The sequence below is a fragment of the Dendrobates tinctorius genome, unplaced genomic scaffold, assembly GCF_039654945.1.
Source record: "Dendrobates tinctorius isolate UK_male_01 unplaced genomic scaffold, ASM3965494v1 ptg000022l, whole genome shotgun sequence".
NCBI lineage: Eukaryota > Metazoa > Chordata > Amphibia > Anura > Dendrobatidae > Dendrobates > Dendrobates tinctorius.
In genome coordinates this window covers 45,997,932-46,023,000 of record NW_027361690.1, presented here as the reverse complement: position 1 = coordinate 46,023,000, position 25,069 = coordinate 45,997,932, and the positions used below count along the sequence as shown (strand labels likewise).

Here is a 25,069-nt window from a genome sequence, read left to right as displayed (position 1 = left end):
CCTGTGCCCACTACACTACTGTGCCCCCTACACTACTGTACCCTGTGCCCCCTACACTACTGTACCCTGTACCTTGTGCTCCTGTGCCCCCTGCATTGCTGTACCCTGTGCCCCCTACACTACTGTGCCCCCTACACTACTGTACCCTGCGCCCCCTACACTACTGTTCCCTGCACCCCCTACACTACTGTACCCTGCGCCCCCTACACTACTCTTCCCTGCGCCCCCTACACTACTGTACCCTGCGCCCCCTACACTACTGTGCCCTGCGCTCCCTACACTACTGTGCCCTGCGCCCCCACACTACTGTTCCCTGCGCCCCCTACACTACTGTACCCTGTGCCCCCTACACTACTGTACCCTGTGCCCCCTACACTACTGTGCCCTGTGCCCCATACACTACTGTACCCTGTGCCTCCTACACTACTGTACCCTGTGCCCCCTACACTACTGTACCCTGTGCCCCCTACACTACTGTTCCCTGTGCACCTTACACTACTGTGCCCTGTGCCCCCTACACTATTGTACCCTGTGCCTCCTACACTACTGTACCCTATGCCCCCTACACTACTGTACCCTGTGCCCCCTACACTACTGTTCCCTGTGCCCCCTACACTACTGTACCCTGTGTCCCCTACACTACTGTACCTTGTGCCCCCTACACTACTGTACCCTGTGCCCCCTACACTACTGTTCCCTGTGCCCCCTACACTACTGTACCCTGTGCCCCCTACACTACTGTACCTTGTGCCACTACACTACTGTGCCCTGTACCCCCTACACTACTGTGCCCTGTGCCCCCTACACTACTGTGCCCTGTGCCCCCTACACTACTGTACCCTATGCCCCTTGTACTACTGTGCCCTGTGCCTCCTACACTACTGTACCCTGTGCCCCCTACACTACTGTACCCCCTACACTACTGTGCCCTGTGCCCCCTACACTACTGTGCCCTGTGCCCCCTACACTACTGTGCCCTGTGCCCCCTACACTACTGTGCCCTGTGCCCCCTACACTACTGTACCCTGTGCCCCCTATACTACTGTGCCCTGTGCCCCCTACACTACTGTACCCTATGCCCCTTGTACTACTGTACCCTGTGCCCCCTACACTACTGTACCCTGTGCCCCCTACACTACTGTACCCTGTGCCCCCTACACTACTGTGCCCTGTGCCCCCTACACTACTGTACCCTGTGCCCCCTACACTACTGTGCCCTGTCCCCCTACACTACTGTGCCCTGTGCCCCCTACACTACTGTACCCTGTGCCCCCTACACTACTGTACCCTGTGCCCCCTACACTACTGTACCCTGTTCCCCCTACACTACTGTGCCCTGTCCCCCTACACTACTGTGCCCTGTGCCCCCTACGCTACTGTGCCCTGTGCCCCTACACTACTGTACATCTGTGCCCCCTACACTACTGTACCCTGTGCCTCCTACACTACTGTACCCTTTGTACCCTGGGCCCCCTACACTACTGTACCCTGTGCCCCCTACACTACTGTACCCTGTGCCTCCTACACTACTGTACCTACTGTACCCTGTGCCCCCTACACTACTGTACCCTGTGCCCCCTACACTACTGTACCCTGTGCCCCCTACACTACTGTACCCTGTGCCTCCTACACTACTGTACCATGTGCCTCCTACACTACTGTACCTTGTGTGCCCTACACTAATGTACCCTGTGCCTCCTACACTACTGTACCCTGTGCCCCCTACACTACTGTACCTTGTGCCCCCTACACTACTGTACCCTGTGCCCCCTACACTACTGTACCTTGTTCCCCCTACACTACTGTACCCTGTGCCTCCTACACTACTGTGCCCTGTGCCCCCTACACTACTGTACCTTGTGCCCCCTACACTACTGTACCCTGTGCCCCCTAAACTACTGTACCCTGTGCCTCCTACACTACTGTACCCTTTGTACCCTGGGCCCCCTACACTACTGTACCCTGTGCCCCCTACACTACTGTACCCTGTGCCTCCTACACTACTGTACCTACTGTACCCTGTGCCCCCTACACTACTGTACCCTGCGCCCCCTACACTACTGTACCCTGCGCCCCCTACACTACTGTTCCCTGCGCCCCCTATACTACTGTACCCTGCGCCCCCTACACTACTGTACCCTGCGCCCCCTACACTACTGTTCCCTGCGCCCCCTACACTACTTTACCCTGCGCCCCCTACACTACTGTGCCCTGCGCCCCCTACACTACTGTACCCTGCGCCCCCTACACTACTGTACCCTGCGCCCCCTACACTTCTGTACCCTGCGCCCCCTACACTACTGTACCCTGTGCCCCCTACACTACTGTGCCCTGTGCCCCCTACACTACTGTACCCTGTACCCCCTACACTACTGTGCCCCCTACACTACTGTACCTTGTGCCCCCTACACTACTGTACCCTGTGCCCCCTACACTACTGTACCCTGTGCCCCCTACACTACTGTACCTTGTGCTCCTGTGCCCCCTGCATTACTGTACCCGGTGCCCATGTGCTGCTGTGCCCCCTACACTACTGTACCCTGTGCCCCCTACACTACTGTACCCTGTGCCCCATACACTACTGTACCCTGTGCCCCCTACACTACTGTGCCCTGTGCCCCCTACACTACTGTGCCCTGTGCCCCCTACGCTACTGTGCCCCTACACTACTGTACATCTGTGCCCCCTACACTACTGTACCCTGTGCCTCCTACACTACTGTACCCTGTGTACCCTGGGCCCCCTACACTACTGTACCCTGTGCCTCCTACACTACTGTACCTACTGTACCCTGTGCCCCCTACACTACTGTACCCTGTGCCCCCTACACTACTGTGCCCCCTACACTACTGTACCCTGTGCCCCCTACACTACTGTACCCTGTGCCTCCTACACTACTGTACCTTGTGCGCCCTACACTACTGTACCCTGTGCCCCCTACACTACTGTACCTTGTGCCCCCTACACTACTGTACCCTGTGCCCCCTACACTACTGTACCTTGTGCCCCCTACACTACTGTACCCTGTGCCTCCTACACTACTGTACCTTGTGCCTCCTACACTACTGTACCCTGTGCCTCCTACACTACTGTACCCTGTGCCTCCTACACTACTGTACCTTGTGCGCCCTACACTACTGTACCCTGTGCCTCCTACACTACTTTACCCTGTGCCCCCTACACTACTGTACCTTGTGCCCCCTACACTACTGTACCCTGTGCCCCCTACACTACTGTACCCTGTGCCCCCTACACTACTGTACCCTGTGCCCCCTACACTACTGTGCCCCCTACACTACTGTACCCTATGCCTCCTATACTACTGTACCCTGTGCCCCCTACACTACTGTACCCTGTGCCCCCTACACTACTGTGCCCTGTGCCCCCTACACTACTGTACCTTGTGCCCCCTACACTACTGTACAGTGTGCCCGCTACACTACTGTACCTTGTGCTCCTGTGCCCCCTGCATTAATGTACCAGGTGCCCATGTGCTGCTGTGCCCCCTACACTATTGTACCTTGTGCTCCTGTGCCCCCTGCATTACTGTACCCGGTGCCCATGTGCTGCTGTGCCCCCTACACTACTGTACCCTTTGCCCCCTACACTACTGTACCCTGTGCCCCATACACTACTGTTCCCTGTGCCCCCTACAATACTGTACCCTGTGGTCCTGTGCCCCCTACTCTACTGTACTCGGTGCCCATGTGCTGCTGTGCCCCCTACACCACAGTACCCGGTGCCCATGTGCTGCAGTTTCCCCCTACACTACTGTACCCTGTACCCCCTACACTACTGTGCCCCCTACACTACTGTACCTTGTGCCCCCTACACTACTGTACCCTGTGCCCCCTACACTACTGTACCCTGTGCCCCCTACACTACTGTACCTTGTGCTCCTGTGCCCCCTGCATTACTGTACCCGGTGCCCATGTGCTGCTGTGCCCCCTACACTACTGTACCCTGTGCCCCCTACACTACTGTACCCTGTGCCCCATACACTACTGTACCCTGTGCCCCCTACACTACTGTGCCCTGTGCCCCCTACACTACTGTGCCCTGTGCCCCCTACGCTACTGTGCCCCTACACTACTGTACATCTGTGCCCCCTACACTACTGTACCCTGTGCCTCCTACACTACTGTACCCTGTGTACCCTGGGCCCCCTACACTACTGTACCCTGTGCCTCCTACACTACTGTACCTACTGTACCCTGTGCCCCCTACACTACTGTACCCTGTGCCCCCTACACTACTGTGCCCCCTACACTACTGTACCCTGTGCCCCCTACACTACTGTACCCTGTGCCTCCTACACTACTGTACCTTGTGCGCCCTACACTACTGTACCCTGTGCCCCCTACACTACTGTACCTTGTGCCCCCTACACTACTGTACCCTGTGCCCCCTACACTACTGTACCTTGTGCCCCCTACACTACTGTACCCTGTGCCTCCTACACTACTGTACCTTGTGCCTCCTACACTACTGTACCCTGTGCCTCCTACACTACTGTACCCTGTGCCTCCTACACTACTGTACCTTGTGCGCCCTACACTACTGTACCCTGTGCCTCCTACACTACTTTACCCTGTGCCCCCTACACTACTGTACCTTGTGCCCCCTACACTACTGTACCCTGTGCCCCCTACACTACTGTACCCTGTGCCCCCTACACTACTGTACCCTGTGCCCCCTACACTACTGTGCCCCCTACACTACTGTACCCTATGCCTCCTATACTACTGTACCCTGTGCCCCCTACACTACTGTACCCTGTGCCCCCTACACTACTGTGCCCTGTGCCCCCTACACTACTGTACCTTGTGCCCCCTACACTACTGTACAGTGTGCCCGCTACACTACTGTACCTTGTGCTCCTGTGCCCCCTGCATTAATGTACCAGGTGCCCATGTGCTGCTGTGCCCCCTACACTATTGTACCTTGTGCTCCTGTGCCCCCTGCATTACTGTACCCGGTGCCCATGTGCTGCTGTGCCCCCTACACTACTGTACCCTTTGCCCCCTACACTACTGTACCCTGTGCCCCATACACTACTGTTCCCTGTGCCCCCTACAATACTGTACCCTGTGGTCCTGTGCCCCCTACTCTACTGTACTCGGTGCCCATGTGCTGCTGTGCCCCCTACACCACAGTACCCGGTGCCCATGTGCTGCAGTTTCCCCCTACACTACTGTACCCTGTGCCCATGTTCTGCTGTGCCCCCTACACTACTGTACCCTGTGCCCATGTTCTGCTGTGCCCCCTACACTACCATACCCTGTGCACGTGAGCTGCTGTGCCCCCTACACTACTGTACCCTGTGCCCATGTTCTGCTGTGCCCCCCACAATACCATACCCTGTGCACATGTGCTGCTGTGCCCCCTACACTACTGTACCCTGTGCCCATGTTCTGCTGTGCCCCCTACACTGCCATACCCTGTGCACATGTGCTGCTGTGCCTCCTACACTACTGTACCCTGTGCCCATGTGCTCTTGTGCCCCCTACACTACTGAACCCTATGCTCCTGTGCCCCCTACACTACTGCACCCTGTGTCCATGTGCTGCTGTGCCCCTACACTACTGTACCGTGTGCCCATGTGCTGCTATGCCCCCTACACTACTGTACCTTATGCCCATGTGCGACTGTGCCCCCTACACTACTGTACCCTGTGCCCATATTCTGCTGTGCCCCCTACACTACCATACCCTGTGCACATGTGCTGCTGTGCCCCCTACACTACTGTACCCTGTGCCTCCTACACTACTGTACCTTGTGCTCCTGTGCCCCCTGCATTACTGTACCCGGTGCCCATGTGCTGCTGTGCCCCCTACACTACTGTACCCTGTGCTCCTGTGGCCCCTATACTACTGTACTCTGTGCCCCCTACACTACTGTACCTTGTGCCCCTGCTTCCTCACCCCATGCACCTCTGAGCCTTCTGCTTCATGCATTACTCTGCTCTGTGTATTGTGGTGCCATCTATCCCATTCACTGCTCTGTCCTCTTCTTCCTGTACTGCTGTGCCCCATGTGTTGTGGTGCCCTGTACCTCTGTTGCCCTTGTGCTATCATATCCTTTGTCTCCTGTACTGCTGTGCGCTGTGTGTTGTGGTACCCTATGCCTCCTGCACTGTTGTGCCCTGTATATTGTGGTGCCCTGTTCCTCCTTCCTGTACTGCTGTGCCCTTTGTATTGTGTTGCCCTTTGCCTCCTGTACTGCCGTGCCTCGTGTATTGTGGTGGCATGTGCACCATGTATTGTTGTGCCCCGTGCAGCCTGTACTGCTGTACCCCATGTATTGTGGTACCCTGTGCCTCGTGTACTGCTGTGCCCTATGCCTCCTGTACTGCTGTGGCCCGTGTGTTGTGGTGCCCTGCGCCTGTTGCACTGCTCTTCCCCGTATATTGTGGTGCCCGGTGCCTCCTGTTCTGCTGTGCACCATATATTGTGCCCTGTGCCTCCTGTACTGCAGTGCTCCGTGTATTCTGGTGCCCTGTGCCTCCTGTACTGCTGTACCCCTTGTATTGTGTTGCCCTGTGCCTCCTGTACTGCCGTGCCTTGTGTATTGTGGTGGCATGTGCCCCGTGTATTGTTGTGCCCCGTGCCTCCTACACTGCTGTGCTCCGTGTATTATGGTGCACTGTGCCTCCTGCACTGCTGTACCCTATGTGTTGTGATTCCCTGTGCCTTGTGTACTGCTGTACACCATGTGTTGTGGTCCCCTTTCCCTTCTGCACTGCTGTGCCCTGTGTTTTGTGGTGCTCTGTGTCAACTGTATCATACACATGGGGGAGGGGTCATCTGTGTCATACACATAGGGGGGATGGGTCATCTGTGTCATACACATAGGGGGATGGGTCATCTGTGTTATACACATGGGGGATGGGTCACCTGTGTCATACACATGGGTGGACGGGTCATCTGTATCCTACACGTGGGGGGATGGGTCACCTGTGTCATACACATGGGGGATGGGTCACCTGTGTCATACACATGGGGGGACGGGTCATCTCTATCATACACATGGGGGGATTGGTCACCTGTGTCATACACATGGGGGGACAGGTCATCTCTATCATACACATGGGGGGATGGGTCATCTGTGTCATACACATGAGGGGGATGGGTCATCTGTGTTATACACATGGGGGATGGGTCATCTGTGTCATATACATGGGGGGATGGGTCAACTGTGTCATACACGGGGGGGATGGGTCATCTGTGTCATACACATGGGGGGACTGGTCAGCTGTGTAAAACACATGGAGGGGGCAAGTCATCTCATACACATGGGGGTCGGGTCATCTCTCTCATACACATGGGGGGACGGGTCACCTATGTCATACATTTGGAGGGACGGGTCATCTGTGTCATTCACATGGATGGGGCAAGTTATCTGTGTCCTACACATTGGGGGACGGGTCATCTGTCTCACACAAGGGGGGATGGGTCCTCTGTCTCATACACATGGGATGGGTCATCTGTCTCATACACAAGGGGGATGGGTCATCTGTCTCATACACATGGGGGGATGGGTCATCTGTCTCATACACATGGGATGGGTCATCTGTCTCATACACATGGGGGATGGGTCTTCTGTCTCATACACATGGGAGATGGGTCATTGTCTCATACACAAGGGGGGATGGGTCATCTGTCTCATACACATGGGGGATGGGTCATCTGTCTCACACATGGGGGATGGGTCATCTGTCTCATACACATGGGGGGATGGGTCATCTGTCTCATACACATGGGGGGATGGGTCATCTGTCTCATACACATGGGGGATGGGTCATCTGTCTCATACACATGGGGGATGGGTCATCTGTCTCATACACATGGGGGATGGGTCATCTGTCTCATACACATGGGGGGATGGGTCATCTGTCTCATACACAAGGGGGATGGGTCACCTGTGTCATACACATGGGGCGATGGGTCACCTGTGTCATACACATGGGGCGATGGGTCACCTGTGTCATACACATGGGGGGATGGGTCATCTGTGTCGTAAACATGGGGGGATGGGTCATCTGTCTCATACACATTTGGGGGACGGGTCATCTGTCTCATACACATGGGGGGGACGGGTCATCTGTGTCACACATATGGAGGGATGGGTCACCTGTGTCATACACATGGGGGGATGGGTCATCTGTGTCATACACATGGGGGGATGGGTCATCTGTGTCATACATATGGAGGGATGGGTCATCTGTGTCGTAAACATGGGGGGATGGGTCATCTGTCTCATACACATTTGGGGGACGGGTCATCTGTCTCATACACATGGGGGGGACGGGTCATCTGTGTCACACATATGGAGGGATGGGTCATCTGTGTCATACACATGGGGGATTGGTCATCTGTGTCATACACATGGGGGGATGGGTTATCTGTGTCATACATATGGAGGGATGGGTCACCTGTGTCATACACATGGGGGGATGGGTCATCTGTGTCATACACATGGGGGGATGGGTCATCTGTGTCATACATATGGAGGGATGGGTCACCTGTGTCATACACATGGGGGGATGGGTCATCTGTGTCATACACATGGGGGGATGGGTCATCTGTGTCATACATATGGAGGGATGGGTCACCTGTGTCATACATATGGAGGGGGCAAGTCATCTGTCTCATACATATGGAGGGGGCAAGTCATCTGTGTCATACACATGAGGGGATGGGTCATCTGTGTCATCACATGGAGGGGTGCAGGTCACCTGTGTCATACACATGGAGGGATGGGTCATCTGTGTCATACACATGGGGGGATGGGTCACCTGTGTCATACACATGGGGGGATGGGTCATCTGTGTCATACACATGGTAGGTCTGTGTCATACATCTGGGTGGACGGGTCTTGGACCTGTATGGTCACTGTCACTGTGGTGTGAGATAAGCAGCCTCCAGACACCTCTCTTCATTGGTGGATCCTGTAGAGATTGGCCATCATTGATAGTGCGGTGTCAGCAGAAAAGGTTAAGTATGGATTGTGATGTAGTTAAACTTCAAAATCCACAGTGAATCTGCAGCAAAATCCGCCTTATTTAGATTCGGATTTGTTGCAGATTTCACCCTATACATTGCAAACAGTGACATCCGCAATGAGAAAGCACACTGCACTTTAGGAAAGTCCTACCCTGAGTCCTACCGTGATGGCACCATAATATATATCCACACTGTGTGAGCATACTCTAATACAGGGATCACCAACCTGCGGCGCTCCAGCTGGTGCACGTTGGGGCTCTGAGGAGCTGTAGTTTGGCAATGGCTGGAGGGTCGAAGGTTACTTACCCTGGCTCCAATGGTCAGCACGCCATGCCTCCCAGGTGTCTGTGGCCCTCTATGCTCCACATGCCTGCTGTGTGTGGCGTGGCATAACCTGGCAGTGTGTGCAGGGTGTACAGTACGCAGCAGTCGGCACCATGCTTCCTGCTCGCTACAATGGCTACTTCTCCTCCAGTCATCAAGAACTCTCCGCTCCAGCGCTTTCACCTTCTTTGGTCTTTATGTTGTTAATTATTTGCAGGTATAATCTGTGCAGCTCTTACTTCCAACAATGGCGACGCCAGCAGCAGTGAACCCCAGCGGTGAGTACTGGCAGGTCTCTGTGCTCTTCCAATGGAGCACACTGCCCTCACTATATTTAGTCTTGCAGTTACCTTCTTTTCTTTACAGGGGTATAATGATAGCAGAGACATGTAGAATTTTTCCATTTCTGGAAGCTTCTAGTTATTTTTATGTAAGAAGTATTGGGCTAGTTTCACACGTCCGACAATTACCGTCTGAGGACTGACCACGAGAGAGAGCTGCTTCTGCAGAAAATAACGCATGTGGCGTACTTTTTACTTTGCAGTGGAACTCTGTGGGTGACGTATGCCACGGTATGCGTATACAGTGTCATGTGTCAAAGGGTTTCATGGGTGTAATATATAGATGAGCAAGAAGATGCAAACCACAGTGTTCACTTCTGCGCCCGCCATCCTCTGCCAGTCATCAGTAAGTGGAAGAGGCAGCGGGATGCTGGTATAGAAGTGAGCACTGCCCAGGTCTAGCTGCCATGTAAGATGGAACATCATGCCAGACCTGGGAATTTTGAATCTTTTTGCTCATCTCTAGTGTCATTTGTTCAGAAACATTGCTGACTTATGCCAAAGTTTTAAAGATTTAGGCCAAACACAAAGCTTCACAGTAACACTAATCGACCCTCTCTGTACTAATTTTCTTGTGAACTTCAACTTTTGCTTATACAAATTATCTTGATGCATGAAGTGGGCCTGCAGTGTAAAGCATGGGGGATGAAGAGATCAGGAGCCTTATCCACTGATGAGTACCACAAGATAATGCAGCTTTTTGCAGTATTCACTAAGTATAAAGCTCCACCTACAGAGTGGAGCCAGAGCAAATAGACAACGGAAGCCCGAGGACATTGGCAGGATGGGGTGCGTGGGCAGGGGGTAGACAGTGGAAACATGGCAGCGCTGTGAGGAGCTTTGTGTCCATGCACTTCATATTGTACTAGCTGAAGAGCCCGGCATTGCCCGGGCCCAGTAACTAACTTCTTTAGATATAACAAATAATGGCGCCAGATAAGGGGCCTTATGTTCCTTCTTTTTACACAGCCTCCTCCTGAACCTCACGCTCCTCCTTTATACACACCATTTTAGTGCAGCACAGCTTTTATATACACACAGTTTCAGGCATTGTGCCCGGGTAGACAACTCTGCCCCGTCCCCTCCATGCCAGCACTGCCCCGTCCCCTCCATGCCAGCACTGTCCCGTCCCCTCCATGCCAGCACTGCCCCGTCCCATCCATGCCAGCACTGCCCCGTCCCCTCCATGCCAGCACTTCCCCGTTCCCTCCATGCCAGCACTTCCCCGTTCCCTCCATGCCAGCACTGTCCCGTCCCCTCCATGCCAGCACTGCCCCGTCCCCTCAATGCCAGCACTGCCCTGTTCCCTCCATGCCAGCACTTCCCCGTTCCCTCCATGCCAGCACTTCCCCATTCCCTCCATGCCAGCACTGTCCCGTCCCCTCCATGCCAGCACTTCCCTGTTCCCTCCATGCCAGCACTGTCCCGTCCTCTCCATGCCAGCAGTGGCCCTCCGCCACTCTCAGGTCGTTCCCGTTAACCCCTATTAAGCCTGTGTGGACCCGTAGCAGGGCACAGGTGTGACTTACGCCTTCTGCACGGGTTTGCGCCTCTTCCTGGTGGCGTACATGATGTTCATGTTCATGTTGCTGCTCTTCTCCAGCGCAGACGGACAGCGGGGGCTCCGCCTGTGTGGTGGGTTTCTTCATTCCTCCTTCCTGCCAGGCCAGCAGCTGGTGCACAGATCCAATCCCGGGTCCAGAGAGTTTCTGGGCTTTATGTCCCAATGAGCACATTGGCGGCGGCAGCGAGCAGCGCAGAGTGAAACTCAGGAGAGGGGCCGTCACTGCTGCCGGAGAGGATGGCACAGCCGCGCGCTGCCTGCTGTTCCTTTTTTCCTCTCTAACCTGCCTGAACTCTAGATGTGAGATCCTGGGCAGCTAAAGGACCTGATGTCAACGACTATGTGACCAGTCACGTGCTTGGGAGGAGGAGTCAGACGCAGGGCTGTGCTGGTGCTGGAGTAGAAGTGTCATCTCGTGTCACAGAGCAGGGTCTTATATCACATCACTGCGGGAAGTATAGTAACCCCGTATACATGGGATCAGAGGGTCCCTGCAGCAGAGCTGTGTGTGCAATGTATGTGAGGCCAAGCTATGTCACAACTGTTGTCGGGTGTCCCTGGACCAGGGGCACTTTCTCTGTGGCTATGCTAAGTGGATGGGGCTCTGTGGAGTGGGCATGGCTTGATACATACACACACTTACATTCACTCAGCTTTATAGATAGATTGTATAGCAAATGGGCAATTAGTAGCTGTGATCTTCCCCTTCTGTTTCTTAACATACAAGCTAGGGTAACCCATGCATTATTAGTGGCCTGGATGGCTGGGGTTGGTCTGCGAAATCTGGGGTTGACCAAACCTACAAGCGGATTAAAGACAGAAAAGAGTATAACCTTCCTGATACCAATTCACTTCATTTAACATCCATTTCCTGCTTTGACTTAAAAACCTCACCACAAACAACATCCAAAGGCATAAGTAAAAGCCTTACAGATAGCTGGCGGCACCTAAAGATATCGGTGGCCTGTGTCTGAAATGGTCATTGGAGCTTAGGTCAGTGGTATCTGGCCTGTGCAGCTTTTGATTAGCCAGGACTGGGATGAAGTCATTTGTGCGACGTGGCACCCGTATGATATTCTGCTAACCCTGACATATCAAATGCCGTGCCAGGTATGCTGCAAGTTAAGAGATTCTCAGGCCTTCTGTATAGCTGCCAGGTACCTCTGACATGGAATTTGGACCAGAGTCACATGAATTGATTTGCTCATTGTTTGGCAGCTTTCTGCCTATGCACAGTATACACAGAAAGCTGCCAATCAGTGGTGGCAGCAGGGTTAATACAGAGCTTGTGAATATGGAGGACTACCTGGCAGCAGGTTTACTAGTCCTCTAGTGATGATCTGCTGCTAAAAGAACAGTGATTTTATCGAAACTACAGCAAGCAGCCCAGTAAGTGAGATATCACTGGAATCAGAGTCTCTACCCTTACATTATGCTGCTCCCAAATTAGGTGGAAAAACCTGGTGACAGATTCGCTGTCTATATGCAGTTTATACATGAGACCTGATAACTTGTGCCTGCAAGGCAGTGCCAGTACCTGGGGGCTACCATTAGCCTCAAGAGGAGTACGTACAATATGTCGCTGCCTGGCTGTCACATATCCACAGCCTACATTACTCCATATACCAAAAGCATAGGAAGATTCCATCAGGGAAGCAGGACGGTCTAACCGCATGCCGGTGCCCCGGTTAATAAGGGAGGAAAGATACTTTAATACCTTTTCATGTTATATTACATTTGCCCCTTTATTACAGATTTTCTTATAAGGGTAAGTTCATACTGGGTGTTTTTTTTCTGCATCAAAACCTGATGATTTCTTGGCAGGAAAGAAGCTACGGCAAAAACGCATGTTGTTTGTGGGGTTTTTTTCATGCATTTTTGGAGCTAACTTGTGTCTCTTTGTGCATGCTAATAAAGTTGAGTGCCCCCAGGGAAAAAAAATCTACTTCCTGTAGAACCATACCTCTAGATACTTTGAAAAGCCGGCAATTCATATGCCGCGTACAGTACAACCACACTGACAGGTTAGAATAGATAGAATAGGTATATACACATAGAATACATAGATATATAGATGTCAGTGAAACACACACATATATATATATATATTTATATAGCACCATTAATTCCATGGTGCTGTACATGAGAAGGGGTTACATACAAATTACAGGTATCACTTACAGTAAACAAACTAACAATCACAGCCTGATATAGAGGGGAGAGAGGACCCTGCCCTTGCGGGCTTACATTCTACAGGATGGTGGGGAAGGAGACAGTAGGTTGGGGGGTTGCAGCAGCTCCAGTGATGGTGAGGCGGTAGCTCCAGTAGTGGTGAGGAGGCAGCGGGGCATTGCAGGCTGTAAGCTTTCCTGAAGAGATGGGTTTTCAGGTTCCGTATGAAGGATCCGAGCGTGGTTGATAGTCGGACATGTTGGGGCAAAGAATTCCAGAGAATGGGGGCTATTCGGGAGAAGTCTTGGAAGCGGTTGGGTGAGGAGCGAATAAGTGTGGAGGAGAGAAGGAGGTCTTGAGAGGACCGGAGATTACGTCAGGGAAGATATCAGGAGATTAGTTCAGAGATATATGGAGACAGGTTATAGATGGCCTTGTAGGTCAGTATTAGTAATTTGAATTGGATACACTGAGGGAATGGGAGCCAGTGAAGAGATTTGCAGAGGAGAGAAGCGGAGGAGTAGCGAGGAGAGAGATGAATTAGTCGGGCGGCAGAGTTAAGGATGGACTGGAGAGGTGCGAGGGTGTTAGCTGGGAGGCCACAGAAAAGGATGTTGCAGTAGTCGAGGCGGGAGATGATGAGGGCATGCACAAGCTTTTTAGTAGATTGAGGGTTGAGGAAGGGGCAGATTCTGGAAATATTTTTGAGCTGGAGGCGACAGGAGGTGGGGAGAGTTTGGATGTGCGGTTTGAAGGACAGGGCAGAGTCAAGGGTTACTCCGAGGCAGCGGACCTCCGGTACAGGGGAAAGCGTGATGTCGTCAGTTGTTATAGATAGGTCGGGTAAGGAAGATCTGTGAGATGGGGGAAAGATGATCCGTTCAGATTTGTCCACATTGAGTTTGAGGAAGCGGGAGGAGAAGAAGGAGGATATGGCTGATAGACACTCCGGGATTCTGGAGAGCAGAGAGGTGACGTCTGGGCCAGAGAGATAGATCTGAGTATCATCGGCATGAAGGTGGTATATTACATAGATAGAAGAAAAGCCAGCAATTTATGTGCTCTGTGGAAGAGATGGATTACATACAGTAAACATATGTAGAATAGGTAGATATACAGATGTCTGTGACAAATACAATTAATGCAGTGTGTGCAAATTAATGTACATGTATTTAATTAATAAAAGATTATTTTTCTGAAAAAAATGGTGTGGTCTCCTGCGTAATTTTTGTAACCAGCAGAGGGAAAGCCGACGGTTGGGGGCCGATGTTTATAGCCTGGGAAGGGAGTAATACTCAGTGATCTTCCCAGGCTATTAATATCAGCTTACAGATGTATACTTGGCCTTTACTGGCGATTAAAATGGGAGACCCTAAAAAAAATGACGTATGGTCCTCCTATATTTAATAACCAGCAAAGGCTTTGCAGACAGCTGTGGGCTGTTATTAATAGCCTAGGAAGGGGCCATGGATACTGTCCCCCCCAGGCTAAAAGATATCAGCTCTCAATCGCCCCAGAAAAGGCGCATTTCTAAGATGTGCCAAATCTGGCACTTAGCCTTGCTCTTCCCACTTGCCCTGTAGTGGTGACAAGTGGGGTGATGACACCTTTGTATTGTCAGATGACATCAAGCTCAGAGGTTAGTAATGGAGAGGCGTCAAAAAGACACCCCCCATTACTAACTTCATAGTCGCATTGTATAAAAACACATACACCAAGAATAAAGTCCTTTATTTGAAAAAATGACACAGACTCCTTTAATAATCTTAATTAAACCATACTTACAATCTCGCCTAATTCTACCAAAGCCCTCGTTTTCCTGTAATAAACCAAAAATAATAAAACAACAATATCCCTCACTTATCCGTTATTCTGCCCCGCGCCGTAATCCATGTCTGGGGGAGAAATAGTTTTCAACCCGGACGGTGCCAAGATGCAACTATCCAACCTGAAAACTACTGGTGACTGAACTGCTGCCGGCGGTGATGTCACTGAAGCTGCCTTCCCAGCTGGGCTGAACTGAGGTGACCTCGGTGAGACAGTCGCACGATGCAGAGACGAGTTCACCGGGAGAATTTCACTGTGGTGAATTTCAACTGCGGTGAACTCGCCACTGCACCATGTGACTTTCTCACGGTGCTAGCAGGGATCTCACCGAGGTCACCTCAGTTCAGCCCGGCTTTGAAGTCAACTTCAGTGACGTCACCGCCGGCAGCAGTTCAGTCACCAGTGGTTCTCAGCTTGGATAGTCGCATCTTGGCACCGTACAGGTTGAATACTATTTCTCCACCAGACATGGATTACGGCATGGGACAGTACGACGGATAGGTGAGAGTTGCAGCCCCCAGCTATGAGTTTTCCCTGGCTGGTTATCAAAAATATAGGGAACCCATGCAGATTTTTTTTTTAATTATTTGTTTACAGCGCAGGAGCGGCTGATTAATACTCCCGTCATTCGCTACTGCTCTCACTGTTATTAGCGGCAGCAGGTGTCAGATGATGGTAGCTGTTGTCCCATCAGCTGACACCAGTGACCAGAGGTAACCTTTATACCTCTGATGACAGCTGAGAGCTCATGCTGTCTTTTGACAGTGTGAAAACCGCGGCTCTGACCAAAGGGGATGGTTTCGCTGCCGATCAGAAGCGTTGTTTGCCGCGCTGTCAATGATATGACAGCATGTCAAACACTGTATTGTCGGGCCCCCCATTTAAGTGAATGGGGTTTGGGTGCACTCTGATGGATGACAGGCTGTATGGACGCATCATGCAGCCTGCCATCTAGATGTAGCAGAGCTGACTGTGAGGTCACATCCGGCTGTCCTTGACTTTTCTGCAGCACATACGCTGCAAGAAAAGTCAACCTGCATATTTGCAGGTTTTTTTTCACCATCCATTCAAGTCAATGGGTGAAAAATGCTGCAAAAATGCTGAAAGAAGTGACATGCTCTACTGTATGTAAAAGAAAAACAAAAAACGGCAAAGCACAATATCCTGATGACAAAAAAAAAAACAGCAATGTGTGTGCATGAGATTTCTGAAATCTCATAGGCTTTGCTGGTACTGTAAAAGCAGCTGAACATTAGCATAAGAAACGCAACAAAAATGCCCAGTGTGAACTTAGCCTAACAGGGGGCTTAACCTTTCCGTCTTTCTCGGCTATGTGGTAATGCCTGTGGACCCTGTGGCATTAATGAGTCATTTACAACAACTATAATAGAAAGGTGACTACCTGCATTATTCCATTGATGTTTGATTTTTACTTTCCAAGTTGAGGAAATTGGTAAACTCAAATTATACGGGCCCCCTACAATCTGCCCAGGGGCCTATATTATACCCTATTTAGACCTATGCATGTTATAGAGGGGTTCCCATGTGGGGCCTCTGACTAAGTGAGCCAGAATGGCAATCTTTCCTGATTTATGTGAGAAGGAGCTGTGTCTGAGACCTCTGAAAACTTTAGATTTACAGTTTTGTGTTTCTGGGGTTTTCTTTTGCTAGCGTAGACATTTGTGGCATGCGCTCAGCTCCCATAGTGACGGCACATATTTCTCCATTTGATTGTTGTCCTTTCCACCATTTGGACTTGTACAGATGACACTATTCTGACATTTCTTGTTAGTTGCCTTAGAAGACTATTGTAGAAAACCCTCTTTTTTGGTGGTTACATTGAGGATGAAGGTACCGCATGGGTGCATCCCACTTGCATTCTAGGGACCTACATATGAGGCATCCTCCATTTCCAACCTATTTGATGGGAGATCCGCTGGCGGTGTTTGGGGTGGGATGGTTGTTGAGACTGTTGGCTGAATCACGATTGCTGAGAACAGAGGCAGCTAGGGATGTTGTCTTGTTCTGAGCTGAATACAAATTCTCACCCCCTCCTCCATCCCAGCCGTTGCTGCCAGGTTTCTTGCATACTGATGTTGCTCTTATTCTCAATCGGAGATTCTCTACTAGGAGGGATCGGCACCAGCTCTTACTTATTCATTCTCGTGGAGGTAAAAGTTTATTGTTTCTGCATTGCTTAGCTGTGATTAGCAGGGTGGTATGCACTATGTGCCGTGTTCTTGTGGCCTGGCTTACCGTGGTCTTTGTGTGTGGTGGTCGTCACTGGCAGTAGATCCATCTCTGCTTGGCTTTATCAGACGGATTGCGGATTCACTCATTTGTGGAGCAGTGCAGCGTCTATCACACAGATCTTACGGTAGCTTCTCAGATATCTGTCTGTATAGGTCCTGGTGGCTCAGAGAGATCCTATTCTGACAACCTTGTCTCTTACAAAGTGCAAATATAAGTGGTGATATAACTGGTGTCTAGGCAGATTCTTTACTTGCAGGAGTGGGAAATCTTTTTCTGCCAATGGCCATTTGGATATTTATACCATCTTTCAGGGGCCATACAAATTGTGCGCTAACTCCGAGAACAAGGTAGATCCTGACACTGGCACTGCTGTCAGGACGTAATCTTTCATTGCACGCGTCTCGGCGTTGGGTAGTGAAAACTGCATGCGCGTACTCACAGAGCAAGAAGAAATGAATGGGCCTTTGGCCGGCAAAAGCTACTGGCCCATGGACAGCGGTCCCTGGGAATCTGCCCAAGGGGCGGATACAAGGTCATGGAGGGCCATAAACGGCCTGCGGGCCTGAGGTTCCCCGCCACTGCTGTACTGTGTCATGCAGACAGTCATAGCTATTGATTATATCGTTTATATACAGCATTGAGTCTTCATTAATTAGAACAAGGTTGTGCCCCACACATCCTTGGAAACCGGAATTAATAGGAGCCATAGAAATCTTGAGGAAAATGTCGTAAATTGGGGTGTGAACACAAACAGTGGAAAGTTGCAGGTAAAAATCCTGTGGCCAGGCGTGCCACCATGGCTTTCTAATTCTGGGTTTTGCTCTAAGGCCGGGGTCACACTTGTGAGAAACTCACACGAGTCTTTCGTCTCACTACCCGGCACAGCCGCCGGCACTCGGGACCGGAGCGCTCAGCTGCATAGAAATACATGCAGCCGCACTTTCCAGTCCGAGTGCCGGCGCCAGTGCCGGGTATTGAGAAGCGGGACTCGTGCGAGTTTCTCGCAAGTGTGACCCCGGCCTAATGTATACACATTCGGTGGCCAATGGCTGCACAATTTTAAAGGGCATTTCTCTCTTTGCCACTGAAATCATGTAGCTATTCGCCACCACTTGTGGAGTGTTTTCAGCTGAATAGCCACACTGGGAAACCCTAGCCTTGGGCCAAGTTCACATGGGCATATTTCATGGGCCGGATACAAACTGCAATGCTTGGACACTTATGAGGCTGGAAGTTCGGGTTGTGACTGGACTTTGCAGTCTGGAAATCTGCTCATGTGAACCTGGCCTTACAGATCGTTTACAATCTCTGGAAATTGACTGGTTATTGGCTTGCCTGGCTGCACTGTTCTTGGTCCTTATAGGTATTAAAGACTGATCAAAGTAAATTCGCTAATAATGGTAAAAAGCCATTCATCTGTTATGTGAACATCCAGAAAGCCTCGTATTCAGACACTTATCTCAGACACAGACCTGTTGGATATTCTGGAAGTATCTGATAGTTCAGAAGGGTAACGGAGTTTCTCTGTAAGAATAGGTTCACACAACTGTATTTTCGGTCCAAGTGCTGTAGGTGAAAAAAAAAAAAATGGACAGTTCTCAGACCAATGTTACTCAGTGGGGCAGTGCAGATGAGGGATTTTTTTCAATAGACTGAATCTGTTTGTGAGAAAATTGCAGCCTGCGCTAGATTCTTCCTGGAGTCAGAAGGAAAGCAAAGAAATCGGATTTCATACGGAGCCACAATGTAGCATCTGATTTATACGGATACGTTGCAATTCTTTAACATGGGAAATTCTATATTGTCTCGTAAGTGATTAATAACTGCTGCTATAAAACAAAAAACAGATTACATATACATGCAAAGTGAGAATAAAATATTGTCCCACTTTTCTGGATGAAATTGACAATTTTTAATGTGGTCGCTGTAATATTCGGATACTTGATCTGTAAAAATGTCACCATCTACGTGTTACTCATTGTGTAGGGCACATACTATGTGGTTTACTGGTTTGTTGTGGAAAGTACTATTTGAGCTCTGATATTCTGGTTTCTGGTTCACAGAAATGACCACAGAAATACCAGGATCAGTGACATTACCAGGAGCTGCCATGACAGCCGGCCAGGTCAGAATGGCTGGTCCCTTGCCATCACGGGGTGGAAAACGGCGGTCCGGGTAAGATTACATATGTCTTCAGTTTTTAAGGAAAGTCAAGGCCTCTTACTATGTAAAACACTTGCCATTTAGTTGGTATTATTGTGGGATTATTGTTGCCCAAGCTCCGTAATAACAAATAATCAGCCATCCGTTATTACAGTGGCGCCCAGACAGGGGGTCAGTGTCCATGTAGTCACAAGCCCAATAGTGGCCATACAGTGCATGTGTGTTAGCTAACTCTATACAATAACACTCGTTGCTGCAGCTCCAGTAGGGTCTACGTACACCAGCCACAGCAGGCTATATCACTGCTCCAGTAGTGCACATATATTAGCCACAGAAGTCTACACAGTGGTCACAGGACCAGTAAAGGCTATATTCATTACCCACAGTGGTCACAGCTCCAGTAGTGTGTCCGTTCATTAGCCACAGCTGTCTAAACAGTGGTCACAGCCCCAGTAGTGTCTCCGTTCATTAGCCACAGCAGTCTATACAGTGGTCACAGCTCCAGTAATGTCTACATTCATTAGCCACAGCAGTCTATACAGTGGTCACAGCCCCAGTAGTGTCTCTGTTCCTTAGCCACAGCAGTCTATACAGTGGTCACAGCCCCAGTCGTGTCTCCGTTCATTAGCCACAGCAGTCTATACAGTGGTCACAGCCCCAGTAGTGTCTCCGTTCATTAGCCACAGAAGTCTATACAGTGGACACAGCTCCAGTCGTGTCTCCGTTCATTAGCCACAGCAGTCTATACAGTGGTCACAGCCCCAGTAGTGTCTCTGTTCCTTAGCCACTGCAGTCTATACAGTGGTCACAGCCCCAGTCATGTCTCCGTTCATTAGCCACAGCAGTCTATACAGTGGTCACAGCCCCAGTAGTGTCTCCGTTCATTAGCCACAGCAGTCTATACAGTGGTCACAGCCCCAGTAGTGTCTCCGTTCATTAGCCACAGAAGTCTATACAGTGGACACAGCTCCAGTCGTGTCTCCGTTCATTAGCCACAGCAGTCTATACAGTGGTCACAGCCCCAGTAGTGTCTCTGTTCATTAGCCACAGAAGTCTATACAGTGGTCACAGCTCCAGTCGTGTCTCCGTTCATTAGCCACAGCAGTCTATACAGTGGTCACAGCCCCAGTCGTGTCTCCGTTCATTAGCCACAGCAGTCTATACAGTGGTCACAGCCCCAGTAGTGTCTCCGTTCATTAGCCACAGAAGTCTATACAGTGGACACAGCTCCAGTCGTGTCTCCGTTCATTAGCCACAGCAGTCTATACAGTGGTCACAGCCCCAGTAGTGTCTCTGTTCATTAGCCACAGAAGTCTATACAGTGGACACAGCTCCAGTCGTGTCTCCGTTCATTAGCCACAGCAGTCTATACAGTGGTCACAGCCCCAGTCGTGTCTCCGTTCATTAGCCACAGCAGTCTATACAGTGGTCACAGCCCCAGTAGTGTCTCCGTTCATTAGCCACAGAAGTCTATACAGTGGACACAGCCCCAGTCGTGTCTCCGTTCATTAGCCACAGCAGTCTATACAGTGGTCACAGCCCCAGTCGTGTCTCCGTTCATTAGCCACAGCAGTCTATACAGTGGTCACAGCCCCAGTAGTGTCTCTGTTCATTAGCCACAGCAGTCTAGACAGTGGTCACAGCCCCAGTAGTGTCTCCATTCATTAGCCACAGCAGTCTATACAGTGGTCACAGCCCCAGTCGTGTCTCCGTTCTTTAGCCACAGCTGTCTATACAGTGGTCACAGCCCCAGTCGTGTCTCCGTTCATTAGCCACAGCAGTCTATACAGTGGTCACAGCCCCAGTAGTGTCTCTGTTCATTAGCCACAGCAGTCTAGACAGTGGTCACAGCCCCAGTAGTGTCTCCATTCATTAGCCACAGCAGTCTATACAGTGGTCACAGCCCCAGTCGTGTCTCCGTTCATTAGCCACAGCAGTCTATACAGTGGTCACAGCCCCAGTAGTGTCTCCATTCATTAGCCACAGCAGTCTATACAGTGGTCACAGCCCCAGTAGTGTCTCTGTTCATTAGCCACAGCAGTCTATACAGTGGTCACAGCCCCAGTCGTGTCTCCGTTCATTAGCCACAGCTGTCTATACAGTGGTCACAGCCCCAGTCGTGTCTCCGTTCATTAGCCACAGCAGTCTATACAGTGGTCACAGCCCCAGTCGTGTCTCCGTTCATTAGCCACAGCAGTCTATACAGTGATCACAGCTAAGCTAAACATGCGGTCATGGATTAGAGGTCCTGAGAGAATATCTACATGTAGTCAAATGATGTATACAGTAACCACCATTTTATTTTTATTAATAAATCGTCAGTACATATGAAAATAAGAAACTTCTGTAATATATCCTGTTAGATAAATCGGCTTCTTTCTCCTGGACTGATCTGTCACTCTCAGTTCTCAGGTGAAATCTGTATTCAGCAAATACACATTTCCCAATACTGAGCTAAGAGATGTCAGTTGGTGCTCATAAAGTTCTATGGAGACGGACGAGGAGCTGGATGCAGACACACGTCTGGTGCACGGTCTCCTGAATTTCCAGCTGCACTCTCATTTTCCGATCCATTACATATGTGTCAGTGTAGTCATACAGAATGAGCCCAAGCCATGGGAACTAGGAAGGGCCTATTGTTGGTTTTCCTTTTTCTGAACTAAAAGTTCAATAAATTAATGTTATTAGGATTAAAGAGGTTTTCCCATCTGACCCACTTCTGGCATACCCACGATGTGTGGGAACGGCATCTTCCTCAAGAACAGGCTCTGATGTGCTGAGAGGTAGTTGGAAACCAGCACATGATGGGTGCCCGTACTTGAGATAGAAACGGATCCTCTACATCTTCTATACACAAGTAAGGCATTTCCTGTGGATATGAATGTATGAGGCGGGAATACCCCTTTAAACTTTACTGTATGTATGACCATTGTCACCTTCTCCTATTGTAGTACAGAATCAATCTATCCTAGCTGTAGCAATGACTACGTCTCCTGGTGTGCTTGTGGTGAGTTTGTGCTAACCTGGACCAGTGAGGGCTGTTTCAGATGTCAATGATGATCGGTCTGATGTCAGAGTGCAAAGCACGGACTGGCCGCACATCTGACCCAAGTGTGACAGCCTCATAGAAATATATGAATCTATCACAATCGGATCAGGAGATGTGCAGCCAGTCCGTGCATTGCAATCTGACATCCTAATACTGCAGTGTAAAGTATAGGGGAAACAGAGCTCCCATCTGAGTCTAGGATTATAAAGTACATGGATTGAAGGCTACCTAAGACCCCCAGTAGATTTATCTATGGCTGATAGTATCTGTATTTATGCTAAATGAAAGAAATTTTGCAGGGGTTTTTTGTAGTTAATCTGGAGTTTACCTGGGCACCTATTATATATTTCTATTACAGATTTGTGAGAATGTTCTGTCTTGTATGTGCGTGTTATGCTAGTGTAATGTGTCGACTCTGCCACCGGAGGGCAGCATCATACAACTAATGTATTGTAAAGCGAGCACTACAGATGGCAGGTTACTCAGCCCAGTCCCCGGCACTATAGATGGCAGGTTACTTAGCCCTGTCACCGGCACTATAGATGGCAGGTTACTCAGCCCAGTCCCCGGCACTATAGAAGGCAGGTTACATAGCCCTGTCCCCGGCACTATAGATGGCAGGTTACTCAGCCCAGTCCCCGGGACTATAGAAGGCAGGTTACATAGCCCTGTCCCCGGCACTATAGATGGCAGGTTACATAGCCCTGTCCCCGGCACTATAGATGGCAGGTTACTTAGCCCTGTCCCCAGCACTATAGATGGCAGGTTACTCAGCCCAGTCCCCGGGACTATAGAAGGCAGGTTACATAGCCCTGTCCCCGGCACTATAGATGGCAGGTTACTTAGCCCTGTCCCCGGCACTATAGATGGCAGGTTACTCAGCCCAGTCCCCGGCACTATAGATGGCAGGTTACTCAGCCCAGTCCCCGGCACTATAGATGGCAGGTTACTTAGCCATGTCCCCGGCACTATAGATGGCAGGTTACTCTGCCCTGTCCCCGGCACTATAGATGGCAGGTTACTCAGCCCTGTCCCCGGCACTATAGATGGCAGGTTACTTAGCCCTGTCCCCGGCACTATAGATGGCAGGTTAGTTAGCTCTGTCCCCGGCACTATAGATGGCAGGTTACTCAGTCCTGTCCCCGGCACTATAGATGGCAGGTTACTCAGCCCTGTCCCTGGCACTATAGGTGGCAGGTTACTCAGCCCTGTCCCCGGCACTATAGATGGCAGGTTACTCAGCCCTGTCCCCGGCACTATAGATGGCAGGTTACTCAGCCCTGTCCCCGGCACTATAGATGGCAGGTTACTCTGCCCTGTCCCCGGCACTATAGATGGCAGGTTACTCAGTCCTGTCCCCGGCACTGTAGATGGCAGGTTACTCAGCCCAGTCCCCGGCACTATAGATGGCAGGTTACTCAGCCCAGTCCCTGGCACTATAGGTGGCAGGTTACTCAGCCCTGTCCCCGGCACTATAGATGGCAGGTTACTCAGCCCAGTCCCCGGCACTATAGATGGCAGGTTACTCAGCCCAGTCCCTGGCACTATAGGTGGCAGGTTACTCAGCCCTGTCCCCGGCACTATAGATGGCAGGTTACTCAGCCCTGTCCCCGGCACTATAGATGGCAGGTTACTCAGTCCTGTCCCCGGCACTATAGATGGCAGGTTACTCAGCCCAGTCCCTGGCACTATAGGTGGCAGGTTACTCAGCCCTGTCCCCGGCACTATAGATGGCAGGTTACTCAGTCCTGTCCCCGGCACTATAGATGGCAGGTTACTCAGCCCTGTCCCCGGCACTATAGATGGCAGGTTACTCAGCCCTGTCCCCGGCACTATAGGTGGCAGGTTACTCAGCCCTGTCCCCGGCACTATAGATGGCAGGTTACTTAGCCCTGTCCCCGGCACTATAGATGGCAGGTTACTCAGCCCTGTCCCCGGCACTATAGATGGCAGGTTACTTAGCCCTGTCCCCGGCACTATAGATGGCAGGTTACTCTGCCCTGTCCCCAGCACTATAGATGGCAGGTTACTCAGCCCTGTCCCCGGCACTATAGATGGCAGGTTGCTCAGCCCTGTCCCCGGCACTATAGATGGCAGGTTGCTCAGCCCAGTCCCCGCCACTATAGATGGCAGGTTACTCAGCCCTGTCCCCGGCACTATAGATGGCAGGTTACTCAGCCCTGTCCCCGGCACTATAGATGGCAGGTTACTCAGCCCAGTCCCCGGCACTATAGATGGCAGGTTACTCAGCCCTGTCCCCGGCACTATAGATGGCAGGTTACTTAGCCCTGTCCCCGGCACTATAGATGGCAGGTTACTCAGCCCAGTCCCCGGCACTATAGATGGCAGGTTACTCAGCCCTGTCCCTGGC

General features: G+C 51.1%; 1 protein-coding gene across 3 annotated transcripts in view; it reads left to right on the top strand.

Moving 5' to 3' along the window:
- Positions 1-25,069, top strand: part of ARNT2 (aryl hydrocarbon receptor nuclear translocator 2) — a 206,334-nt gene that overhangs the window by 7,824 nt on the left and 173,441 nt on the right. For 2 of the 3 annotated variants that reach the window (XM_073568674.1, XM_073568672.1), the window contains exons 2-3: positions 9,547-9,607; positions 19,550-19,661. In XM_073568674.1, the coding sequence (XP_073424775.1) occupies positions 9,577-9,607; positions 19,550-19,661 (143 nt within the window). In that variant the 5' untranslated portion in view covers positions 9,547-9,576. Of the gene's footprint in view, positions 1-9,546; positions 9,608-17,278; positions 17,405-19,549; positions 19,662-25,069 lie in introns of those variants that run through there. The other variant, XM_073568673.1, reaches the window with a different exon arrangement.